Genomic DNA, 23,829 nt, shown 5'->3' with positions numbered 1-23,829 from the left:
TAAAAAAACAAAAGTGATGGGGGGGGGTTAAAAACTGACAGTCATACTGGCTCACATCAATTACTGTTTTTAACCTAGATTATTTTCTCCAGATCTAAAAGAAAGACCCTAGAGGTCTATTCTAGGGGTAGCCAACATGGTGCTTTCCTAATGTTTTTTGGCTTCAGCCCCAGGAAGCATGACCAATGGTCAGGAATGATGGGAAGTGAAGTGTAGTCCTCCCCCTCCATACAGCATACTACTCCTACCCAACTTTCCATAGCAAGTGCCCCTCAGCCACTCCTTCAACCTCTGGTATTTTGCTGGTTTCTAGATTCTGTCCCTTACAAGCTCTTCCTTCTGCTCTCCTTTTCTGGATTAGCCCCCACTCATTTGCTCCTTTGCAATATATGTGATATACACTACCTTGATGGCAGAAAGTGAGGAGGAATTAAAGAACCTTTTAATGAGGGTGAAAGAGGAGAGTGCAAAATATAGTATGAAGCTCAACATCAAAAAAACTAAGATCATGGCCACTGGTCCCATCACCTCCTGGCAAATAGAAGGGGAAGAAATGGAGGCAGTGAGAGATTTTACTTTCCTGGGTTTCCATGATCACTGCAGATGGTGACAGCAGTCATGAAATTAAAAGACGCCTGCTTCTTGGGAGAAAAGCAATGACAAACCTAGACAGCATATCTGAGGTTGTTGATTTTTCTTCCGGCAATCTTAATTCTGGCTTGGGATTCATCCAGCCCAGCCTTTCGCGTGATGAGTTCTGCATATAAGTTAAATAAGCAGGGAGACAATATACAGCCTTGTCGTACTCCTTTCCCAATTTTGACAAACCTAGACAGTATCTTAAAAAGCAGAAACATCACCTTGCCGACAAAGGTCCATATAGTTAAAGCTATGGTTTTCCCAGTAGTGATGTATGGAAGTGAGAGCTGGACCATAAAGAAGGCTGATCACCGGAGAATTGATGCTTTTGAATTCTGGTGCTGGAGGAGACTCTTGAGAGTCCCGTGGACTGCAAGAAGATCAGACCTATCCATTCTGAAGGAAATCAGCCCTGAGTGCTCACTGGAAGGACAGATCCTGAAGCTGTCCCCTTCTCCTTGTGCCCTCCATCTTTTCCAACATCCAGGGTCTTTTCCAGGGAGTCTTCTCTTCTCATGAGCCACCTCACCTTCTTGACCACCTCATGAGAAGAGAAGACTCCCTGGAAAAGACCCTGATGTTGGGAAAGATGGAGGGCACAAGGAGAAGGGGACAACAGAGGATGAGATGGTTGGACAGTGTTCTTGAAGCTACTAACATGAGTGTGACCAAGCTGCGGGAGGCAGTGGAAGACAGGAGTGCCTAGCATGCTCTGGTCCATGGGGTCACAAAGAGTCGGAGACGACTAAACGACTAAACAACAACATTTGCTCCTTTCCTTAAAGTTGCACTTCACATGCCATAGTCATACACGTTCTCTACCCCCCCCCCTGCTTCCCCTCCTCACACTTTCCAAATGTAGCCTTAGAACAGGGATATACTTCCTGGCTGTTATTCTCTGTTGCTATACATGGGGATTTGGTGTGTTCTCAGGATTTTCCTTACAGCTGTGAAAACTGATGCTTAAAGAAGCTGCTAATCTTGGAACCTTTCATACAGCTTAGTTTTCCAGTTGACTCCCTCTGTCACTAAGTCACTCATATCTCCTTTAAGGACTGCCCAAGGAAGTTTACATATAAACTCTGCAAAGCTTTGAAAGAATAAGACACCTATTCTGGTCCCCACCCTCAAAAAAATTACCCCCAAATAGATGAATTAACTGCTGTAAAAATCACTCTCACCATGCCCATCAGTGGTAGCTTAATTCCAGCCAGTAATTCCAAAACCAAAAATGTTCCACTACTTTATTTTTCCATGGAATTTTTTTCTTACCTAAGTTCATGAGCAGCGGTGAATAGATACCAATTCCACATACAATATTAGCACAGCTTGGCTGTTTTAAAGATTTGTTTGCTAAATACAAGTAAAATAAGCATACTACATTAGATCACTCTCAAGACATCAGAACATTTTCTAATGCAAATTAACCCTAATGTGCATAGGAAAATGTTCCAGAAAAACCATCACCAGTGATCCCAGCTACCTCAGAGTCGTGAGAGAAATGGAGAACCATAAGAGGAAAAAAAAAAAAAACCTACTGGAGTTGGAACAAGGAGCATGCTACCTGCAAAATAAATGATTTTACAAACATTTTAAAACTTTTTAAAAATCTAAACAAAACATGTGAAGCAAATTTACAAACAGATAAACAAAGCATGTGTCTGAATAGATCCTCTGAAACAGAAACGTTTTCAGCAGGCATCTAATAGAGTACAGTACAAAGCAAAAGCATACAGTGATGGTGTACTAAGATTACAGTTATGCTTGCTGCTTAACATCAATAGGCAGGGAGTTCCAAAGTATAAGCATTTCTATAGCTTGAGCAGGTGCTTTAAATATCTCCCTCTAGTGGTTTTCTCTTTGTTGCAAGTTACTGACAGGTAGTGGTCCATATGGGCAGGCAAGCCCTCCCCCTCTCCCCATTTGGGAAGTTTGCAATGATGTGGTGAAGGTTGTGTGGCAAGCCATTACATGCAAACAACTGTGTATGCAGAGAAGGCAGCCACGAAGGAGGGTTTAAGTGGCTTCCAGATAGCAGCTCTTTTTTGCTCTGGTTTTCCGATTTGGTTTTAAAATTCAGTTGCTGCTTGATGATGATGATGATGAAGAAGAAGAGGAGTTTGGATTTGATATCCCGCCTTTCACTCCCTTTAAGGATTCTCAAAGCGGCTAACAGTCTCCTTTCCCTTCCTCCCCCACAACAAACACTCTGTGAGGGGAGTGGGGCTGAGAGACTTCAGAGAAGTGTGACTAGCCCAAGGTCACCCAGCAGCTGCATGTGGAGGAGCGGAGACGCGAACCCGGTCCCCCAGATTACGAGTCTACCGCTCTTAACCACTACACCACTGGAGGAGTCTCCATTGTTTTCGGATTTCGTCCTTTTGCTCCTGCATAACATTTGCATGTGGAAAAATGGTTCTTAAGAAGCACTGTGTGTTAAGATGATGCATGTGTTATAGGAAGTATCCTCTTGGAAAAGACATTTCCTCTTCCCTTAAATTCAGGAAGAATGACTCTTCTGAAATAGCTCTTCCCAACTGCAGTTTGCATAACTTACTAGTATTAAATATATTTTCCAAATCCTAATCTGCTAACATATAATTGGGAGCGTCTTGCTTGGCAACGTGTATTTCAGTCAAACAGTTTGATTAAATAGTTAAACTAGAACAGTAAACTATGGATCATTAGAGGGAGTTGGCTTTTAACAATTCATACGACAGGAACCAAGGTAAGAGCAAGTCAGCCGTGCTACACTAGTGCCTTTTTGAGATTCAGTTTCCAAACCAGGTATTGGAGAAACCTAATATATTAATTCCAGAAAAATTACTGTAGCACATTTGAAAAATGTCATTACTGTGTGGGTAACGAATATGAGCAATGAATAGTTCTAACTTGGCACCATTCCTGAAGGAAGCCTTAAATTTTCTGGGATGCCAGTGGTAGAAACTGTATATCCTTTCCTTCCTCTGCCTTCCTCTCTCCTCTTCTGCTGAAGAGACACACAGTAGCAGTTTGGAATTGTATGCCGAAGCCCATGAATTTCTACTAAACCAGGGGTGTGTCCCCAAATCTGTTGGGCCTTTTTTTTTTTTTTTTTTTTGGATTGAAGTTGAAGTTGTTGGGTTTTTTTGCCCAGTAAATAAACTGCCACAGGGGCCGGATTAAATCAACCAGAGGGCCAGATTAGACCCCCGGGCCAGACTTTGGACGTGACTGTACTAAATTATTGCGTAAAGAAGCTTAAAGTACTGTATACTGATTCCTGTTACATCTTTAGCATTTTCTTTCTGAAGTTCAGAAGGGATTAGGACCACTTCACGCATAATATAGTCTTAACTGTAAATGTAAAAAATGAGTGTAAAGGTGAATGGAGGGCTGATTGAATGGTTTGGGAGCACTTGAAGTTAACTGGTGGAGGCCTAGAGGAGAGAATGCTGGGAGCCCCAAGTTAAGATCAGGATATAAAGAAGTTAGCTTATATTTTAAAAGTATGAATGCAACATAATTCACATTTGCAACCATATGCTTGTCAGGGAGTTGTGGTTGGCTATACTTTCTTGTTGAGTCTACCTTCAGAGGCAAGCCTGGGTTTGGGATTTTGCTTTGAACCTGACAGCCCATAGTTGATTACTAATCTTGTTAGCTGTGAGTCTTCAGAAACTATAAAAGGAAACTTACACTGTGTTATTCAAGTGCAGGTTCTTAAAACAAAAGAGTTGCAAATGTATGTTGCACACTAAATATGTTGTGCATTGCAAATTAACAGATGCATCTCCAGACTGTGCTAACCCATTATGCTCAGAACTATTTTGGCCACTTGGCAGCCTGCTCTTGTGCAGAGGAAGTGTTTAAGCAGTTTCCCAGTCAAGCTTTGTTCATGCCCTTCTTCATCTCTGCTTTTTACACTTGCATTCTGGAAGGTGTCGGTTAAAGTACATTTTTGTGTGAGCTATTTTAGTGCAAATGAATTTTGAGTAGAAGCCCGCCCAGAAGAAATGGCTTCCTTAAAAAACAAAATAACCCCCCCCCCCGCCAAACATAGGGCAGTAGACTCATTTAACAACCTGTGATCATTTTTACTTGCAAATTGTAGGAGGTAATTCAGCAAATGCTGTCTTGCTGTAAAACAAACTTCTCTTATGCTGCTGTGACTTTTGCCTAATAGTTTGCTGCCATCTAGGGTTGGTGAAGCAGTTTTGCCTTTGCTTTGTGCACATGCTTCTGTAATGTGTTCATGGGTTGAGGCATTGCAGGTTAGAAGCCAGATAGAATTTGGATGCTGCCTCCAACCCAATGCTTTTCAGCTGCGCCCAGGCATTCAGCTGCCGGTTAACAAACATAGAATAGTTGAGTGGTGGGCATCCATTTATGAATGAGAGGTGTACACTTTGAAATTTACCGTGGAACTTGTGTTCCTTTCACCTGTCTGCAGTTTTCTTATACAGACTACTGATAAGTGTCATGCCCTCTTGCTGCAATGAATAAACGTTGAAACTCAAGATTTGTAGTACTGTAGTATCATTCTCTCAGATCAGTTCGTGTGATCCTAGTATAGTAGATGTGTTTTTCAGAATACTTGAGTGTGGTGTGAGTCTGCTTTAAACCAGCCCTTATGTGCAGGGCTGGTGCAGTGTAGTGGCTAATGTGTATGAGAGAGACAGGTTCAGAAGCACAGTCACTTTGCACAGAGATCAGTGCTGCTCTCCATCCTTCTGTGCATTGTCATTCTTGCCTCTTATCCTCTTAGCCCCTTTCTTTTCCTGTCCCAGAGAAGACCTGTGGGTATAGCTTCCATTTTTCATTTCCCCATAACTTTATACCAGACCAGTTATTATAAGTGCATAAATAAGTCCTGAATAGCTTTAAAACAGTCACGGTGTGTATCTCGGCTGCCTTTTTAAAGAAACGTTATAGAGACTTGAAATTTGACGACAGTGCTCTCTGAGTGCAAGCTTATTTATAACTAATATTTATAACCTTGTTGACTGGCAAGACCTAAACTGCGCTTAGCTGCTGCTTCATTAAATAACTGTTAAGTGCAACCAGCTTGAGAAGGCATTGATGACTGTTCTTGTTTTACAGGGTGACCTAAAAACGTACCTTTGCAATGAACAGGAGAACATTAAAGGAGATTCCCAAATAATGCTGCTACAGAGGATGGCGTGTGAGATTGCAGCTGGACTCTGCATAATGCATAAACATAATTTTGTCCATGGGTATGGCTTCCAAATGAATAATGCTTTTGCATGTACATTACATAAAAGACAAAGACAAATCCCTTAGTTCTGAAATACTAGATTTAGTAGGTTCTAAGGCATGCTGAATATAGCAGCAACCTTCTTATTTGCATTTCCCGCTACCCCTCACCAGAGAATATAAAGACGTTTTCGGTTCTGTTTTTTGTTTTGCTTCCATCCACGAGTTGGAAGATCACAAAGTGGAGGTTGTGGCTGCAGCATAGTCTTATAAATGCACACATTTCTTCAACTGAATTGCAACCCTTTTTTATTTTACAGTTTATGTATGAATAAAATGTTGACATGAATGTGGCCGGTAATTGAACTGCCATTTTTCCACTGAAACTCAACCCTAATGAAATTGCTTGTAGTCTGTCTATGCAGTGGTTGTCTGAGGTTTCCCTGGATGACTTGTACAACAGTATTCGAAAAGCAAAAGTACATACTACATTATTTTTGCTTGTTAAGAAGCGTGTTTAGCTGGCCACTTCTATTTTCTATTTTGAAGAAAAAACAGCTGCAGGACCCTGATCTAGACCCCTTCCCCTGTTTCCTGCCAAATATATCCCTTTTCCCCCCACCCTCCAGCTGCTGTTTGTTCACAAAGATGTCATTTGCAGCAGACTGGCCTAAGATCACCAAGTGAATGTTGCAGCTTCACTCATGCTTTCTAGCCAAAGTCCAATATTTGATCCATTTCACCATTCTGGTTCTCCAGGGCTCAGATAAGCACATGCGTATGTTCCATGATGATTTTTGAATGGCTGATGCTAAATTTAAAGCTGTAATCTAATACTGTGCTGTGTCAGATGAGCTTGGCTACATTATTGATTTTTTTTTAATCATAGGAGCTATTGTGAACTTTTGTTCTCACTGCAGCATTTTTGATATTTTTTTCCAGTGACCTAGCCTTACGCAACTGCTTCCTTACATCCGATCTAAACGTAAAAGTGGGAGATTATGGAATAGGATTCAGTAGGTATAAGGTAAGTTGACACATTTACAGAATGGCAGTGGCTAAAGTTACAAATTACTGTTTTATGTGGGCTTGCTGAACTTTCTGTAGCTTGATAATGGTGCACATTGTAATCTCCATTTTTATACTGCTCTTTGATGCATCTGTGCATGTTGGACTTGCTGATCTTCTCCTTCTACTCTTTGTTCTAGTGCAGTAATTTGCATATGTCAGTGGGATTGTGCCATTTAAGAGGTACTATATACTGCTGATATTAAGGCCTGTGCAATCTTGTGCTGGTAACTGAATCCAGTAGGATTAGGAACACCCTTTAAAAAATTAAAAGCAGCCTCTGGTGTTGATCTGAGGCATAGAGAGGACATGCTTAATCCTTCCCCTGGATGTTTTTTCTGCATCCTCCCTCCTGTCATTCCTCCAGTAAAAATGGCAAACCACTATTGGCTGCTTCTCATTTAATCAGAAAACTTGTTGGAGCTTCATTTCGCCTTTGCTTGCACCATGTAGTGCATTTAATGAGCATCAAATGTACCTGAATTTATATCCATACGATGATAGTCAATACTGGTTATTTAGACTTGTTTGGATGAAATATATGGCATTAGAGTGAATAAATATTATCTTCATGTCACACAGCTAAATTTCTCATTTTTGGTAAACAATTTAAATTTGTTTTTGCATTATAAAACCTGAGTGCCATGGATCAATAAAATAAAATACTAGGTTCCACCTAAATGCTTTAATTTAGTGGTCTAGCTACCAGTCTGTTTCTTGAGCAGTCTTCTTTAATGTGGACCTACATACACTCATAGGAAACACTGCCTGGACATTCTGATTGATTGACCCAATCTTATTCTTCCTGTATCCATGCTACTGATTCTGCTGTCACCAAGTTATCTCTCTGGCCGCAAATGGCACTGAACATGGTCCATGCACCCAACCACCATAGCACTGCTCTGTTGCTACAGGATAATGTTGTACATGCTTTCGCTTTCCCCCTTCCACCATATAGCTTCCACAGTGCTTCTCTGCTAAGAGACAGTAGTAGGGAGGTTGTGCAGCTAGCTCAGTTCCTATGGCAGCAATGCTGAAGTATAGAGGCAATTATTACTTGCCAGAGATGTCTAGGTGAGCACTGAATTGCAGGTTTCCAATGCAGAAAGGCTGGCCAAAAGCTACAGAAGCCAAAAAGAGGAAGCAAAGCCTCAGTTATACAGACTAAGTTAATCATTACTTATTGATTTTTCAGTTGAACTAAATCAATAGGAAATTCAGCCATAGAATTAAATATTGGATTTTGCCCAATACATTTTAGAGTATTTCCACCTTCTGGGGCAAAGAGATTTCTGATCATTTTTGGGTAGTGATTTATTTATGACATTTGCTTCTGAAAGACTCTACTCCAAAACACGTTGGGCACATTGCAATCCCCAATATTCCCTCCAACTTTAGTTTCATTTTGAACCTTCATTGCATTTTTTTGGCTTTGGTTCCCTCGTGCTGACCCTTCTTTTTTGCAAAGGCAATTCAAGGGTTCTCTAATTCCAAGGAATCTGAGGCATGAGAGAACAAACAGCATTTGACAATGTGTGCTTTTTGTTTGCCCTTTGAATTTTTTGTCTCTTTCCTTGATATAATAGGAAGATTATATTGAAACAGATGAAAAGAAGCTTGTGCCTCTTCGATGGACTGCACCAGAGCTGGTGACTAGCTTTCAGGACAGACTGTTAACAGCTGAGCAAACAAAGTACAGTAACATCTGGTATGAAAACAATAGTCTAAAGCTTTGCTTAATTGAAAGTGTTTGGCCTGGTTTAGAGGGAGATCTTGGGCAGGGTTGGGACATCTGTGGCTCTCTAGATGTTGGACTACAGCTCCTGTCATTCTTTGGCTGTGCTGGTTGGGGCTGATAGGAGCTGGAGTCCAGCAATATCTGAAGGGACCACCATCACCCATATTGGGTCAAAATCATTGATAAGTGATTGTAGACTTGGGCTTTGGCACTACCTTTCCTCTGTGTGAGAGGGGAAAGGGAAGAGAGCTTCTGCTTTCACTTAAAGCAAATTGCAGTTTGCTGCTTTATACAAACTCAAAGAACTCTGGTTTGTTTAAAATACCATACGTTAAAAATAAACCAGAGTTTCAAACCATGGTTTGAAACTCTGGTTTCTTGTAGCTGATTGTATCCAGAACAAACCACAATCCTATGAATTCATACGTAATGGCAAACTGCTGCCTCTTTCTAAAGGTAAAATGGAAGTTTTCTGTCCTTGCACACAGAGGAGGTAGAGAGAAAATTGGCAAGGCAGAGATTGTTGAGATTGTTTCAGCCATTCCTCTGACTGACACGAGTGTGTTAGAACTGTTCAGCAGTTCCTTTGAAAACAACTCTGCAGAGTGGATTGCTAGCATGCATATATAATATATATCTCCAAAGGCCCCATTTTAATTCTACTGAAAATGTAACAGGGTTGGGATTTACTTATGAGTAGTAGAACTGAAATAGGTTTTTGCACATCATTCCACAGCTGGATGATTTGAGCTTTTGGAGTTAGGGATCTAGACCTTGCTAGTGAATGAGTTTCACACCTAGAGTGTTTGGTATCCCTTTCGACATAGCTTATGGACTGAGTACCATGATGGGATAATTGTGTTGTGTTCTGGCATCTTGTTATTGAAGACTTTTATTTTTGCAGGTCACTAGGTGTAACGCTATGGGAGCTTTTCAGCAGTGCTGTGAAGCCTTACTCACATTTATCTGATGATGAAGTCCTGGTGCAGGTCATAAAAGAGAAGCAGACAAAGCTTTCAGAACCTCGTCTTGAGCAGCCATATTCTGATAGATGGTAAAACTTGAGTATCTGAAGTCTATATCCAGTTATATTCCATTAATTTCATCGGTCTTTAAAATAGCTATTTAAGACTAATAGGAAAGGGCAGGTTGTGGCTCCCTGTGACCATCTAGTGATATTGTGACTGAGCAGATATTGAATACTGGGAGGTCTGTTTTGTAATGCCAAAAATAATTCACAGTAGTAAAAAGTTTGCAAGCACTTAATAAGTAGAAGTAAAACAATTGGCACATTTCTCAAACTTAAGGAGACTTATTGCCTATTGAAAGGAATTGTTGTCCTGATACAGCATTGACTTTTCTTAATGGCCATTATTACCTACATTATTGAAAATGGAATATGTTGTTCTTTTCATAGGTATGAAGTTTTACAGTTCTGTTGGCTGTCTCCAGACAAGAGAGCAACAGCAGACGAAGTGCATAAGCTTCTAACGTATCTCCGTATGCAAAGTCAAAGGGATTCGGTGATTGATCCTGAACAGTGGAATGATCTCAAGCCTGATACTTCAAACAGAGAGTCCTCTGGTAACTCTGCCTTTCCAATCCTGGATCATTTCACAGGCAACAGGTTTGGCCGTGAGATGGAAGAAGTTCTCACGGTAACTGAAACAAGTCGAGGGCTCAACTTTGAATGCATCTGGGAAGCAGCCAAACAAGACCACTTCGAATGCAGCCAGGCAAATCCTGATGAGGGAATGACTTACACCAATATCTTCTTCCCGGTGGAGGTTTTTGAGAACACACTTACGGAGCAAGGACCTGGGAATCAAGTTGAAAGTGGGCAGGATGTGCTTCGTGTCCGTGGCGAACTTCCCGTGTTTAATGCCCAAAACCCTTCTGTTGGAAATGATTATTACATCCAGTTAGAAGAGAAGAGCAGAGACAATAGTGTAAACTTTGATAACCAAGATTCTATATTGATGACTGACATGGACAGTCATGCAGTTGTAAAGGACAAAAACTCTCACTTCATAGTTCTTGGGGACTTTGCTGCTGAATCCACTACAGATAGGGACTCTCTCCATTACAATACATATCCCAAGGAACAGGATTTCCATGTTCATTGTCCTGAAAGTCCTTTCCAAGATATATTTAGTGATATCGACAGAATGGAACAATTTTCAGATATGAGAAATAGGTTTGAGTTGGCTGATCTAAATGATATTCATGTCGAGCTTGAAGCAGTTTCATATTCAGGTCTTGAGGAGTCTGTAGTTGATCAGCTCCAGAAGAGAAGTCCCAGACATGCTTCTGAAAGTGAAGCTGTTTGCTTGCAGGAGGATATCATAATGCAGTCTGATCCTAGCTTACTGACTTCAGAAGAGCTGTCGGATAACTTTCTTTTCCTTCAAGAGAATAATTTACTAAAGGGGGCACTGAGTAACAGAACTGGTGGTGGTGACTTAAAAAGAGCATCTGACAACACAAAAATGCTAGATCCACCAAATACAAACTCTCTGGGGGTTGAACTTAAAATGGATGGGAATTCTCCAGTCCATGAAGACGAACATTTTGTGCAAATGAGCACAAATAAAAACAAAAGTATTCCGCCCCAGCCCCTTATGCAAGGTCAAATGTCTCCTAGGTCACCTGCGATGGATAAGGAACAGGTATTCCCCTTATCAGGAACTGAAAAACCCTCTCCTAACATAGAAGTTAATGATAACTCTGCCCGCAGTATTGATTACTCTTACCTTGACATGAATCAAGTCTCTGAAGCTGGCTTTAATGAAACGTTATCCATGAATGCCAAAAACCAAACTAATGGGAGTAGCCCCTGTCATAGCATTGCACTTCATGCTCAAGAGGAAGAAAGACAGCAGAATAAGCAGGAACTTAAATGCAATAGTAGTTCTTGGGGGGAGCTGATTGCGGATCTGAAGAATAAGCCATCTGGATTAGAGCAAGGTGATGAGTATATTCTGGAGCCAACTGACGAAGCTTTAACCAAGGTTCAAAAATGTAACAAGGAGACCCCGATCAAAGACATTGCGCTTTCGTCTGTCCTTCCTTCAGACCGTACAAGTCACGACAGTCTACTGGAGGACAGTTTATCAGCTCCCACACAGAGTATGGGGCAGTCTATTGATACACCGGACTCATTGGACTCATTAGATGTTATTGAGGTCCTAGAGTCTTTAGTGGGTCAGAGCCCCCAGAAACCTTTGCCACCTGATAAACCTGCTGACAGTGGCTATGAAACTGAAAACCTGGAGTCTCCTGAATGGACTTCACACCTTGTTGGCAGCAACTCCAATGAAGACATGGCTTTGTCCAGTGCTGCTGGTGATGGTCTTTTGCGTGATAAGCCTATGATCATTCTGTCATCAGATGTCAATACAGACTTAGACACAGCAAATACCATGGATACATTTGAAGGCATCTCTAAGACATCTTTTGGTGGCATCCAGAATTCGTACAGAGATTCCGCCTATTTTTCTGATAATGATTCTGAACTAGATAAGAAATCTGAGGTCACAAATACATTGGCAGACACTCAAGTACGAACAGAGGGTGGTATGTGCAGTGACTACTTTGAAATAGAAGAGCATAAAAATGCAGAAAATCGGTCAAGTGATGATCAAGTAGCCAGTGACCAGTTGACAAAGAACTCACGCTTGCAGCTAGAGTTGGAGGAGAAGCTGGAGACTGCTGAAACAAAGCAAGTGTGTCTTCATAAAGAAGACAATACAGCTTCATTGCTACCTGTGGTAGAACTAGAGCCTACTGATGAAGATGACATTGAGATCATATATGAGGATTCCCCCAGAAGTGTCTCTTGCACAGGCACTAACACAGCAGACTTCCTTCCTGAGAGAGATCTAAAGCTCACCCCTAACTTGTATGGCCCTGCTGAAGTGTTGGAAAAATCCTTAGTGTGCCACTTTGAAGGTCATAATAAGTTGAAAGAGCCAGACATCGAAGGAAAATACCTTGGTAAACTTGATGTTTCTGGGATGCTGGATCTATCAGTGGATGGAGATGATGCTGATGAAGAAGATGAGAACAGTGATGATTCTGAGGATGATATGAGAACTTTCCACTTGCATGGACTTAGCTCTGACAGCGATGAGGAAATTGTCCATCAAGTACCGGTGATCCTTACGGATAGGGATGATGGCAAACATCTAAGGAGCTTGTTAAAACATGCGAAGCCACCAGGGCAGAACAGCCCTTCTGAAAACTTTATGAAGAATGAGAGGAAAATCGTAACGTTCTTTGATGATGTCACAGTCTATCTTTTCGATCAGGTATCTGATGCTTTTTCTCGTTATTTGTTCTCTAAAATGTAAATGCCTGCTGGTGGTGGAAAGGTCACCATCAATTTGGAAACCTTGGGCTCACTGTGGCAAGTGGAAGTTTGTGCAAGGATGTAGGGGAGGAGAAGACAGAATAGCCACATAATCTCAGAGGCCAGAGTTTTCATAATCTTTCTTATGCAAATATTTTGTTGCAGAAAAAAAACATAGAATCTAAATATTGTGTGTTTGCGGGAGTTCACGACAGAGATTAAGAGAATCTCAGGTCGGGAAGAGTGCTGTTAAGGATGCAGGGCTAGATGGGCCACTGGCCTGATCCTGCAGACTCTTCTTGTGTTTTCAAAAGCTGTGCAAGTAATGGATATGCACACTGATCACAGTAAGCCATAAAAAGATGTGCTCAATTTGATTGTGCCCACTCTGCTGTCTCTGGCTTAGCACGATGTCCAAAGTACAGGTTGCGGTTCTGCTCTGATGACTTCCTTTTGGATTGAAACAAACCTTAGTTTGGGTGTAATGCTAAAGCCAGAGATTGTGATCTGTTTCCTCTTCATACAGTTTGGTGCTTTCACAATAAATCATTGCCACAACACGTAAGCTGTGTTAAATCATAAAAGAAAGTGAAAAGCCTGAATTCCTGTTGTCCCACATGATTTTTAAGGGTTTGAACTAAGATGGACGAGTGGAGTTGATCGTTCATTCTAAAATAAGAGCATCATAGAACAAGTTTATCAGCTCCTCGATCTATCCTGTTTAGTCCATACCTCGTTTGTACAGAGGTAGGTAAATACAATTAAATATAACTTAAATATTCAGATTACCTGTAATTTTCCTAGTCAGTGTCCCACTAAGAAGTGGCCTTCTATAAAGAAATATATCATCCTGAGCCATGCTGCATTAACTGTATGAAACTCTCCTCCTAGTTGCACTAAATGGCAATGATTTAAGCAAAGAAGCACATGGGGCTTGAAACAATTGGTGGTTACTGTAACCTACAGTTGTGATTGTGAAGAACACTGGGGTTGCCTGTAGTTCTTTGAGTTAGAATGGTTGTGTGTGTACACTCCCTCTCCCTCTCTCTGAAAATAGTTGACCTACTTTACAGAAGTCCAAGGTTGTGTATCTAGTTCCTACTTCTGTAATAAGATAGGCCACAAGGTGCCTTTTATACCTTGTGGGAAAGCAAACTAGCACAGCAAATTGAGGCCTTTAATTATATAGAAAAGCAACAAAACATAAAAAAACCAAACCTCTAGAAATGAACGATGATTAGGTTTGCAGAAAGGTGCAGAGTTTCTTAACTTTTGAGTGCTGTCCAAAATAATTGAGTTATGTTTTACCAAGATCTTTTGGTCTGTTGATCCACACAAAAGGTTTTATACGATAGGAATGTTTTTGGTACTTGGGGGTGCCGTATTGTGGGAGCTGTGGTTCTTTCTGGAAGTCCGGTCACAGAAGATGTTGCTGCTGTTGGTAACCCTCCCCGTGTATGGTGACTCCCCATACCAAAAGTTTCCCCATCAGGCAATTAGGTTTGAAGATGCCTTTATTTTGAGGTGAAGGTGAGTGTATGGGATCCCCCTACTGACTTTCAACTCTGGCTGCACCTATTTTTGCGTTAGCCCTGCCCACTTCAGGCTTGCAGCCCCTGGAAATAAGAGTACGCTAAATGCCATGCAGTAACAATGACAAACAGTTATAAAACGAAATGCATGATGATGCAGTTGCTAGCATTGATAGCTCAGTTGGTTAGAGCATGGTGCCGATAATGCCAAGGTTGCAGGTTCAATCCTCATATGAGACAGCTGCATATTCCTGCATTGCAGGGGGTTGGACGATGATCCTTAGGGTCCCTTACAATTCTATGATTCTGTGAACTCGGTGGGTAGTACATCAACATCCCCACCCCTATCCCCCAAAACCAAGAAAATCTGGGCTGCTTTGAAATACCACACTGTAGATCTTCAATATGGTTTCAACTGGTGAAGCATCACATGCATACGATAATGGAAGTAATAGTATTTCTTTGGATTATTTTTCAGGAAACACCAACCAAAGAGCTCGGAAATCGTGCTACAGAATCAAACCACTCGGATTCTGATAACACTCCTGTTCCTGCTTCAGGCCCTGGTTACTTGAATAAATTTACAAATTCAGAAAGTTCTACAGATGAAGAAGGTACTTAATATTTGGCTTGCAAGTTTAAGTGTATTCCTTTATAAAATTAAGATGCGGAGTTCCCAAGCGAAACAAGTATGTTTTCTTCCACTCGTTTCTTTGCTTGAATGCTTGTTCTAACTGGCCGTGTTCATCGGTGATGTAGATAACTTTGAATTTTGTATTACGACCAATGATTAATCGAAAACCAAGCTTGCTTCAGTTTAATCCAATTTCAGTTTCCCCATAAAGATGTTGGTGTTAAAGTGATCTTAAAAGGAGGACCATGGCTTAGTAGCAGAGCTTTGCATGCAAAAGGTTTCTGGTTCAACTAATGACATCGCTAGATTGGATAGGGATAGTAATCTTGTCTGGAAGCCTAGAGAGTTGATGCCAGACAGTTCTGTGCCAGATAAGCCAATGGGGTGTCTCATTATGAGGCGGCTTCCTCTGTATAGATAGGATAACCGCCCTTACTTTGTTTTAACTGTGGTTTCCTTTCACTTGTGAAGCTTCTGCTGATGCCTTTAGAATTTGCTTGGTCACCCACTCTATTGACTATATGAACATAAAGGACAAAGCTCCGAAATAACTTTTAAATGTTGATCACATGCTGAACAGAAATTCCACTTTTCAGTGTAAATATTCAGATGTAAGTTTAAATTTAAGGAAGTGTGGTGGTCTGCAAGGAGAAGCCCAATCAGAAGAGTTTGTTTCTTGTATACCATCCATCCCTAACAAAGAGAATATATAAGGGAATCTGGTGACATAGTCTGTGCTTCACTTTGCAAAAATCAGTGTCATGCATCACCTAATTTTTTTTATAGGCCCTTATTTTGCCCATGTGTCTACCTAAGGATTCAAAAATCTGGTTTTGTACTCTTAGAAGTAGGAAAATATAGCATGTGTGTGCTTCATTATCATATGTCCAATTTTGCATACAGTTCATCTGCTTCAGTTGATGCAGTTAAAGATTTCTGATACTGGCTATAAGCCTAATCCACAGAGAGAAGAGAATGTTCTCTGAACTAATTGCAAGTTCCATTCCCTGGAGATTTCGGCATTTTCTCCAGATTTTTATTTTATTTTAATGTGTGTGTGATTTGTTCCAGGTGGAGGTTTTGAATGGGACGACGACTTCTCTTCTCCAGAGCCCTCTTTCATAGCAAAGGCAGCAAACAGCCTCATTAGTTCCAAGCCTTCTCTTCAGACCTCAAAGTACTTCTCCCCACCACCACTGCCTCGAAGCTCTGAACAAAACTGGTCGAATCCTTTACCTTACTCCAGGTTCTCTATCTCTCCAGCAAACATTGCAAGCTTCTCGCTCACTCACCTTACGGATTCTGATATTGAACAGGGAGGCAAGTATTTTCCTTCAAGCACTCGTTTGTTACATCAGTATGGTTTTCGAGCAATGCTTGCTCAAGCGATTATTAAAAGATGATAAAATCTTGAGTAAGGAAAGTAGATCTACCTTCTGCCCATCCTTTTCCTAAATAGCTGCTGCCTGTTGTTGTTGTTCATGGCTCTCCTTTGTAATCCCTGTGTATTTGCCTTTCCTGATTTATACCTACTACTTCCTTTTCTTTGGTGTCATATTGTAGCTTGCCTGTAGAAGTGGCTTCACCGTGTGGCAAGGTGGGTGGATTTTAGGTGGCAGAACAGAGAGTAAAATCTCAGGTAGATATGTCTAGCCCAGCCAGGTAGTTCTTTTGCCCAGTCTTCACTGGAAACGAATAGGACTGGTGCAAGCCCTAAACTGACTCTGTTTTGCCCAAAAGAATTCCCAAGTCCTTTGGAATTTAAAGCACACCAAATAAGCAAGTTCATGACTGGCTAGATTATTATTATTTTTAATCATAAAACTAGGATATTTTTTAGCACCTAAATGCCCCTGGTGCTTGTGGGTCCTTGGTGTTTGGTATATAAGCTTATATTAAGTTCAGCGGAGTCCTGATTAGATAGGAGTATTTGCTTGTTTATCATTAAGGCCAGTGTTTAAATAGTGCAGTTAGCTCTATTATGTCCTGACATTGAACTGTGCGATTTAGACAGTTGTGCCTGACAGACTTCCAGCTGTGTCCCTGGGGTTGATTTCATAACAGGAGATGGATAATTCAGGTGCTTTTTAAACATCAGAATCTCACTTTTGGAGGAGAGGGAAACGGCCCAAACTGCTGGGGAACTATTATGGTACAATCTGTATTTGATTTGCACAAAAATGCACCCGTGTTCTTTTAAATACTTTCACACCCACCTGCTGCAATTTCAGCAGAGCTTGTCCAGGAAAAGGTCCCTGGGAAACAGGCCTTGAGAGGATTCCACAGTCTTAAGGAACTCATTCTGGAGGCAGACTATCCAAAGCCTCACCCTCTAATAATAGCCTTGTGTCTCTTAACAGGGAGCAGTGAAGATGGAGAAAAAGACTGAAGCTTCTTTCCTCGGTGAATGGTCATCGTTTTCTGGGGGGTCACTTCTGCTTTTTGCCTAACAGCCAATATTTTCATTTTCAAAAACAACAACGACTACCCTCTTGCATCTGAAAACAAGGCAGACCTGCTGAAATCCAATAATCAAGATGTTTGCACACCCTGAAGGCAATGTTAGATCAAGACCTGAACTTGAAGGTGGATGTTACTTTTTGTAGTGTACTGTTTTTTTTGAAAACTGGTGCATTTTGCATTTCCTTTAAAAATATATATCATGTGCTAGCTTTCCCCTTCTCCCCCCTCTCCTACCCCCCAAAGTACTTGAAGTATCCTGCAGACAATTTGTAACAAATATGTACAAGTTATGCTCTGGTTTATATATAGGATTGTACCATACCCTTTTGTATTCTCAATGTATTATCTGTATGAACATGTAAAATTGTACATAGTTGAGCAGAAGGTGGCTATGTCACTTGAAGCTGCCTGACTTGAGAGCTGTTGTGTAGAAAGCCATATTTCAAAGACTTCACACCTTGCTTAGCTGCAGATGCACTAGTAACTGCCCTTCCCAGGTCCCTTTGCATTGTACAAAGCCATTCTTCTTTGCTTCTTGATTGATGGAAGTTGTTGGGGTCCTTTACCTGCCTGACTGGTTTGCTTTGTGCTCCTGTGCCCCTTTTTTGCACAGCGTACTTGTTGGGGTGTACAGAGCTTGAGTCTTCCTGTTTTTATAATTTCTGGAGCTTTGCTATCCACTTTTCTAAAGGGGCAATTCACTTTCTTATATTCCCATCTGCAGTACAGTGGTCAACGAATTGACTTTTTAGTTATAGTTGGCTAAAAAAAAAAATTGTGGTGTTGTAACATTCTTCTGTTTGCTTCCCTCTGCACCCAAGACGTCTGGAAGACTCAATATCTGTGTGTGTGTGTGTGTGTCCTTAAATGATGGTCTTGGTTACTGGGTTACTTCTTGAATCGCTCATCTCATCTTCAGGGAAGTGTTAACATTTCTGCTGATGCAATGTAAAAGGGGATGTGTTGACTCATGCAGTTGCTCTTTCTCTTTGTGTTTGAAGTTGGGATTCTCTAAAGAAGCAGCTTTAGCAGAGCAGGCGTCACCTGTGGATATTTGAGAACCAGTCTTCAATAGGGATTTGGGTCTTCTGTGCCAGCTGTAGTTGGCACATACTGCAGGTTTCCATGCAAAACTGGTAGTTCTAATACCTTAAGGATGGCTAATAGAAACTTAAGGGCTAATTGGCAGTGTGTTGTTAGTCCCAGATCTTCCAGAGCTTTTAATTCCCTTGCCGGAGCCCTGTTCTGCTGATGGAAAGCTACTCTGGCATTCATAAAATAGGAAGGGGTTTAGTGTATAGCTCTCCTAAGTGTGTGAACTCAGAATATAAGCTGCAGGGTCCCGTCCCCCCCGGTCTCACTCTTAAAATGACCACTTGAGCTGTAAAATGTGTTTTGCAGCCTCAGCTTTGGCAGTGGTGGAAGATATATGTAAAAAAATGTTTTCTTTTTTTAAAAAAAATTAAGCTATCCAGCTGACCTGTACAGGTTTCTTTCTGCTTCAGGTCTGAGAACATCTGTAAATGGCATGAAAATTGGTAGCTTTTAAACCTTCTCATCAAAGAATGTATGAAAGTATTGAGGGTTTTCCTTTGCCGTTCTCCTTCAGCCAGGCTGGTTCTCATGAGCCCTGTGGAGGGCAGAAATTGAAGTGCATTAAAATTGTGAGTTATGGACTCCCCCATTACACAAGGAACTCATTTGTCTAAAGAAAAAGTAATAGAACAGCTTGAGACATGTATTGCTTCAGGCATTTGCCCGCAGCATGATCTCATGTGCCAACTTTTCTCTAAAGCTGTACTGTCTGTTTGGAGTATCCCACAATGTTTGTTCTTGGAAGAGCAAATTTTAATGTGCACTGAATTAATTTTCAAAATACACATTACAACCTTGGGTCTATTTGGAATGGTTGTTCCTCTCTTGGACAGGCCTGAGTCAAGTAGGGAGATTTTTAAAGTCGGATTAGGTTGTTTTCCCCCCTCTTTCTGCTTTTTCTTAATGTAATAACATTAAAAGCAAGGAAACACAAAAGTGAACCTGCCCTACTGAGTTTTCAACAATACATGGAATTGTGCAGCAGAAAGTATAGGCCCCCTAACTTCGTAGTTTATGATTTCAGACTTAGTTTATGGCAAGGAGATAAGCTGTGGCTCTCTAGATCCTGTTGGACTCCAACTCCCATCAGCCCCAGCCAGCATAGCCAATGGTTAGGGATGATGGGAGTTGTAGCCCTACAGCCTCAGGAGAGGAACAGCTTAGCCACCCCTGGTTTATGGAGTAAAGGGGTGCATTGGTAGTATTCTTTGCTTTTATCCATTTTTTTTAAAGTGTGAAAATTATGAATAGCCTAATCTCACTTGTGTGCATTCCTCATGACTGCATTTTCTCTGGGTGCCTGAGGCATCTTCCTGCCCCCTTTTGCCAAAAATCGGCACTCCAGAGTCTCATGCTGCAGATAGAAATTGGCTTGCTTAGTCCTGGATTGGAATTCACACTGGGAATTCACACAGTTTGGAGATGCAGCCAGCCACAAGCCTAACATCTGGTGCATTAAGTGGCTTCAGGGCTGTCTGGGGGGGGGGGGGGACGGGCATTAGAAAACACTTCCTGGAATGGGTTCATACGGCTGGCACTAATCATGAGGGAGGCTTAAAAAAAAATAATCTCCACAGACCGTGATGGAACCTAACACACACTTGTTGCTTTGGCCATATGAAATGCAAACTCGCTATCTCTGACGCTTGTTCTTCCACTCTGTGGTGAGAAGAAGGCAAGGCAGAATTTCAGAGTAGCAAGGCAGAATTTCAGATGAGATCCCATGAACACAAAACTCTCTCGTAGTGGGCAAAACGATATTGTGAGGCACCTGTAACTAACAAAAAGCTCTTAAAATGAGTGTATTTTAAAACTCACACACACACACACTCATATGCACACAAATCCAGGCTAGTAGCCCTAACACGTCACTTGAAGACCAAATTTATACCTTTTAAACCATGTAGGGGTTCCTTTACTGCATGGTTCACAAGCTGACTTCTGTGTCCTTTTTTGCACCTTAGTTACCCAGACGACAGTTGTGTGTCTTGCAAGATTTGAGCAGGTTAGCATTCGTTGTGATGGTTGCGAGTAACAGTTCTCTTCAAGGGGGCGGCGGTGGGGTGGGGGAGTTGTAGCTTTCCTTCAGACTTAAAAGCCTGTGTTTTTAAAGGAGGATAGTGACTTTAGGACCAGATGTCCAAATCCAAGAATTAACACGAGGGAATCTTATCCCAACTTTTGCTGCTGCTGCTGCTGCATGTGTTTAGGGTTCATGCATCTCTCCCCTTCCCCACTGCCCCCCCCCAGTAGATCACCTGTACATTTTAAACAGCTGCACCTTAAAACTTTTAGCAAGCAATTCCACCCTAATCCCCCCCCCCCCGTTTTAAGGATGAATTGCTAGGAAGAAGTTTTATGTTGTAGAGTTCTCCTCCTGTGTTTCTTCTGAAGGCACCGGAGCCCAGCCAGAAAGTTTTGGCTGTTGAAGGGGTCTCTTGTCTTTGCTGCTCCAAGGTGAGGAGGAGGAGTCACTTGGGGAACAGAACAAGGCGTTAGCAATAGCTTATTTAACACTAAAATTTGCGGGGTTGTTAAGAAGCCCTGGAACCAGGAGCAACAGCACACAGTTGCACCAGTGCATCTGTGCTCTTGCTGTTCCCCTGCAGGGGCCGTGGGGCATGCATGTGTTTTGTAAATTGGAGCTGGACTTCTCATAATGACCAGGGTAGTGTAGCAGTTCAAAGAGGCTCAGGCTGAAAGATGGAGGGTGGTATCCAATGCCACTTGTACTCAGAGTAGACCCGCTGAAAGTCAAGTTCATTCATTCCAATGGATGTATACTCTTGGGTTGGGTTAGCTTTGGATACAACTCAGTAGGTCATACGTTCCTTCATCTAGATCCCACCACTGTAAAGTAACATTTGCAGTGCAGCAATTCAAAATGAAGAGAGTTTTAATTGATAAATAATTTTCCAAGTTCTGTGCACAGGTGAGAAGGGGAAAGCCACCGCTTTTATTGGAAATGAATGGATTCTTTTTTTAAAAAACACTTAATGAAGCACTAACGAGAGCCATTCATGCCTACTTTTTAAAAATCAGTATTTTAGATTGATTTATATGCAGTTCTGATTCTTTTGTCTTTTTTTGAGAGGGAGACAGCTTAGTTAGGAAGGTTTTTTTGGGAGGGGGTAGACACAATTATGCACTCAGTTTAAAATTGCATTGCGGGTAAAACGGCTATTTAGATTGGAAGGTGGAATTGGAAACTTATTAGCCTTATAAGAAATAGCCTTAAAAATAAGAATGGAGTGTAAAAAATAAAAATAAATAAATTCAGCTTTAAGTTGTATAAAATAACCTTTCTTTAAAAATAATAATCAAGTCTTTAAGGGCAAATTGTTGAGATGAGAGTACAGAAGAGAGGAGAAAGTGTTCAGTACCACCAGCCCGGTTTTTGTTTTTATTTTCAAATGAAACTTGAATGAGTTTAAGATGTTTGGTTCCATTTAATAAATCGTCTGATCTTGCACAGTGGTAGCTGTCACCTAATGGTAAATGGTATCTGTGTGTATATACAATGTTTTACTCTATTTGTAAATGAGGAAATTTATGTTACAAAATCATAGGGGAGAGGTTTTCCTATTGGAAATTTAATACAGGTATGAGGTTTATGGCAATATTCTAGTCAATGAAATTTCAGGTCGAATTTGTCTTTAAATTGTGTAAATTTTAAAACTGTAATATTTCTACTGTACATTGATCATGCATAGTGTGATTCAAGACTGCTTGTAATTTAAAGAACCTTATTTAATATGCAAAATAAAAATAAAGGTATATATTTATAAATCCTGGTGTCCCATCTGCATTTCGTACTGTGCCACCTAACCTGACGCAACGTGAAGCTTTCACCAATGAGTTATGGTTCATCCTTGCCTTTGGATATATGTCAAGTGGGGTGATTGTTATAATAACGACGCCACATCTTTTTTCACTTTTTAAAAAATCTGTTGATGCAGGAGATTTTAGGATTAAGTTGTTTTACAAAGTACCGTTAACCAGTCTTCAAGGTTGGGTGGTGGCACAGACGTTGACAGCTTGCTAGGGTGAATAGAACAGGTTCTTCAATTACGGCATTTGATCATGGTGAAGGGAGCACAGCCAGATATCAGCAACAGGATTGACAAGTTTTGAGGACTGGCCCTGGTACAAATGGCATGCCACACACCTGCTTTTCCCTCTTTCTCCTGGCTGTGTTGTGTCCCTTGGGTTTGCCATAGCTGCTCTCGCTCGAGGTCTGATGCCGTTGCTGTGGTGGCAAACACTATCGACTGCTACCCAAAGGTGGGTCGCTCTGCTGCGGTTGCTTTTTCTCCAGTACTCTGGCACGGATTGCTTGTGTCGGAGTTGAGCATTTGAGCTCAACTAGTTGCACATTTGGAGGGGACGCGGGTGGTGCTGTGGGTTAAACCACAGAGCCTAGGACTTGCCGATCAGAAGGTCGGCAGTTTGAATCCCCGCAATGGGGTGAGCTTCCTTTTCTCGGTCCCTGCTCCTGCCAACCTAGCAGTTCAAAAGCACGTCAAAGTGTAAGTAGATAAATAGGTACCGCTCCAGTGGGAAGGTAAACAGCGTTTCCGTGCACTGCTCTGGTTCACCAGAAGCGGCTTAGTCATGCTGGCCACATGACCCGGAAGCTGTACGCCGGCTCCCTCGGCCAATAAAGCGAGATGAGCGCCACAACCCCAGAGTCGGTCACGACTGGACCTAATGGTCAGGGGTCCCTTTACCTTTACCCAGTTGCACATTTGAGCTCCAGGGAGCACCCAGCTTTGTCACTGACAGGTGAGAAGATGTAGCTTCACCTGAAAGCAACACTTTGTAATAATAATAATACCCCACCCATCTGGCTGGGTTTCCCCAGCCACTCTGGGCAGCTTCCAGCAGAATATTAAAATACAATGATTCATCATATATTAAAAGCTTCCCTAAACAGAGCTGCCTTAGATGTTTTCTAAGAGTCTGGTAGTTGTTTATTAAGCTTTATTCAGCTTCGTTAAAAATTCTAAGTAGCTAATAAAAGATCAAAACACCCAGAGACCAGATACGAGAGCAGCCAAATTATATAAAAGAGCAGAATAAAAAAGGGGAACCCAGTGCCTTTTCATGACTG

The 23,829-nt window shown here is 41.5% G+C and overlaps 1 protein-coding gene across 2 annotated transcripts in view; it reads left to right on the top strand.

The window, feature by feature from the left end:
- The window catches only part of LMTK2 (lemur tyrosine kinase 2), a 45,180-nt gene extending 22,675 nt beyond the window's left edge, over nt 1-22,505 (top strand). The window contains exons 7-14 of one of the 2 annotated variants that reach the window (XM_083584860.1): nt 5,722-5,855; nt 6,778-6,862; nt 8,490-8,611; nt 9,546-9,695; nt 10,059-12,951; nt 15,003-15,138; nt 16,230-16,478; nt 17,519-22,505. In XM_083584860.1, the coding sequence (XP_083440986.1) occupies nt 5,722-5,855; nt 6,778-6,862; nt 8,490-8,611; nt 9,546-9,695; nt 10,059-12,951; nt 15,003-15,138; nt 16,230-16,478; nt 17,519-17,547 (3,798 nt within the window). In that variant the 3' untranslated portion in view covers nt 17,548-22,505. Of the gene's footprint in view, nt 1-5,721; nt 5,856-6,777; nt 6,863-8,489; nt 8,612-9,545; nt 9,696-10,058; nt 12,952-15,002; nt 15,139-16,229; nt 16,483-17,518 lie in introns of both variants that reach the window. The other variant, XM_083584861.1, reaches the window with a different exon arrangement.
- Nucleotides 22,506-23,829: the final 1,324 nt, after the last annotated feature.

Source organism: Podarcis filfolensis, assembly GCF_964270895.1.
Source record: "Podarcis filfolensis genome assembly, chromosome: 14".
Taxonomy (NCBI): domain Eukaryota; kingdom Metazoa; phylum Chordata; class Lepidosauria; order Squamata; family Lacertidae; genus Podarcis; species Podarcis filfolensis.
The sequence above is the reverse complement of the archived record's forward strand: the minus strand, read 5'-3'. Positions and strand labels throughout refer to the sequence as shown.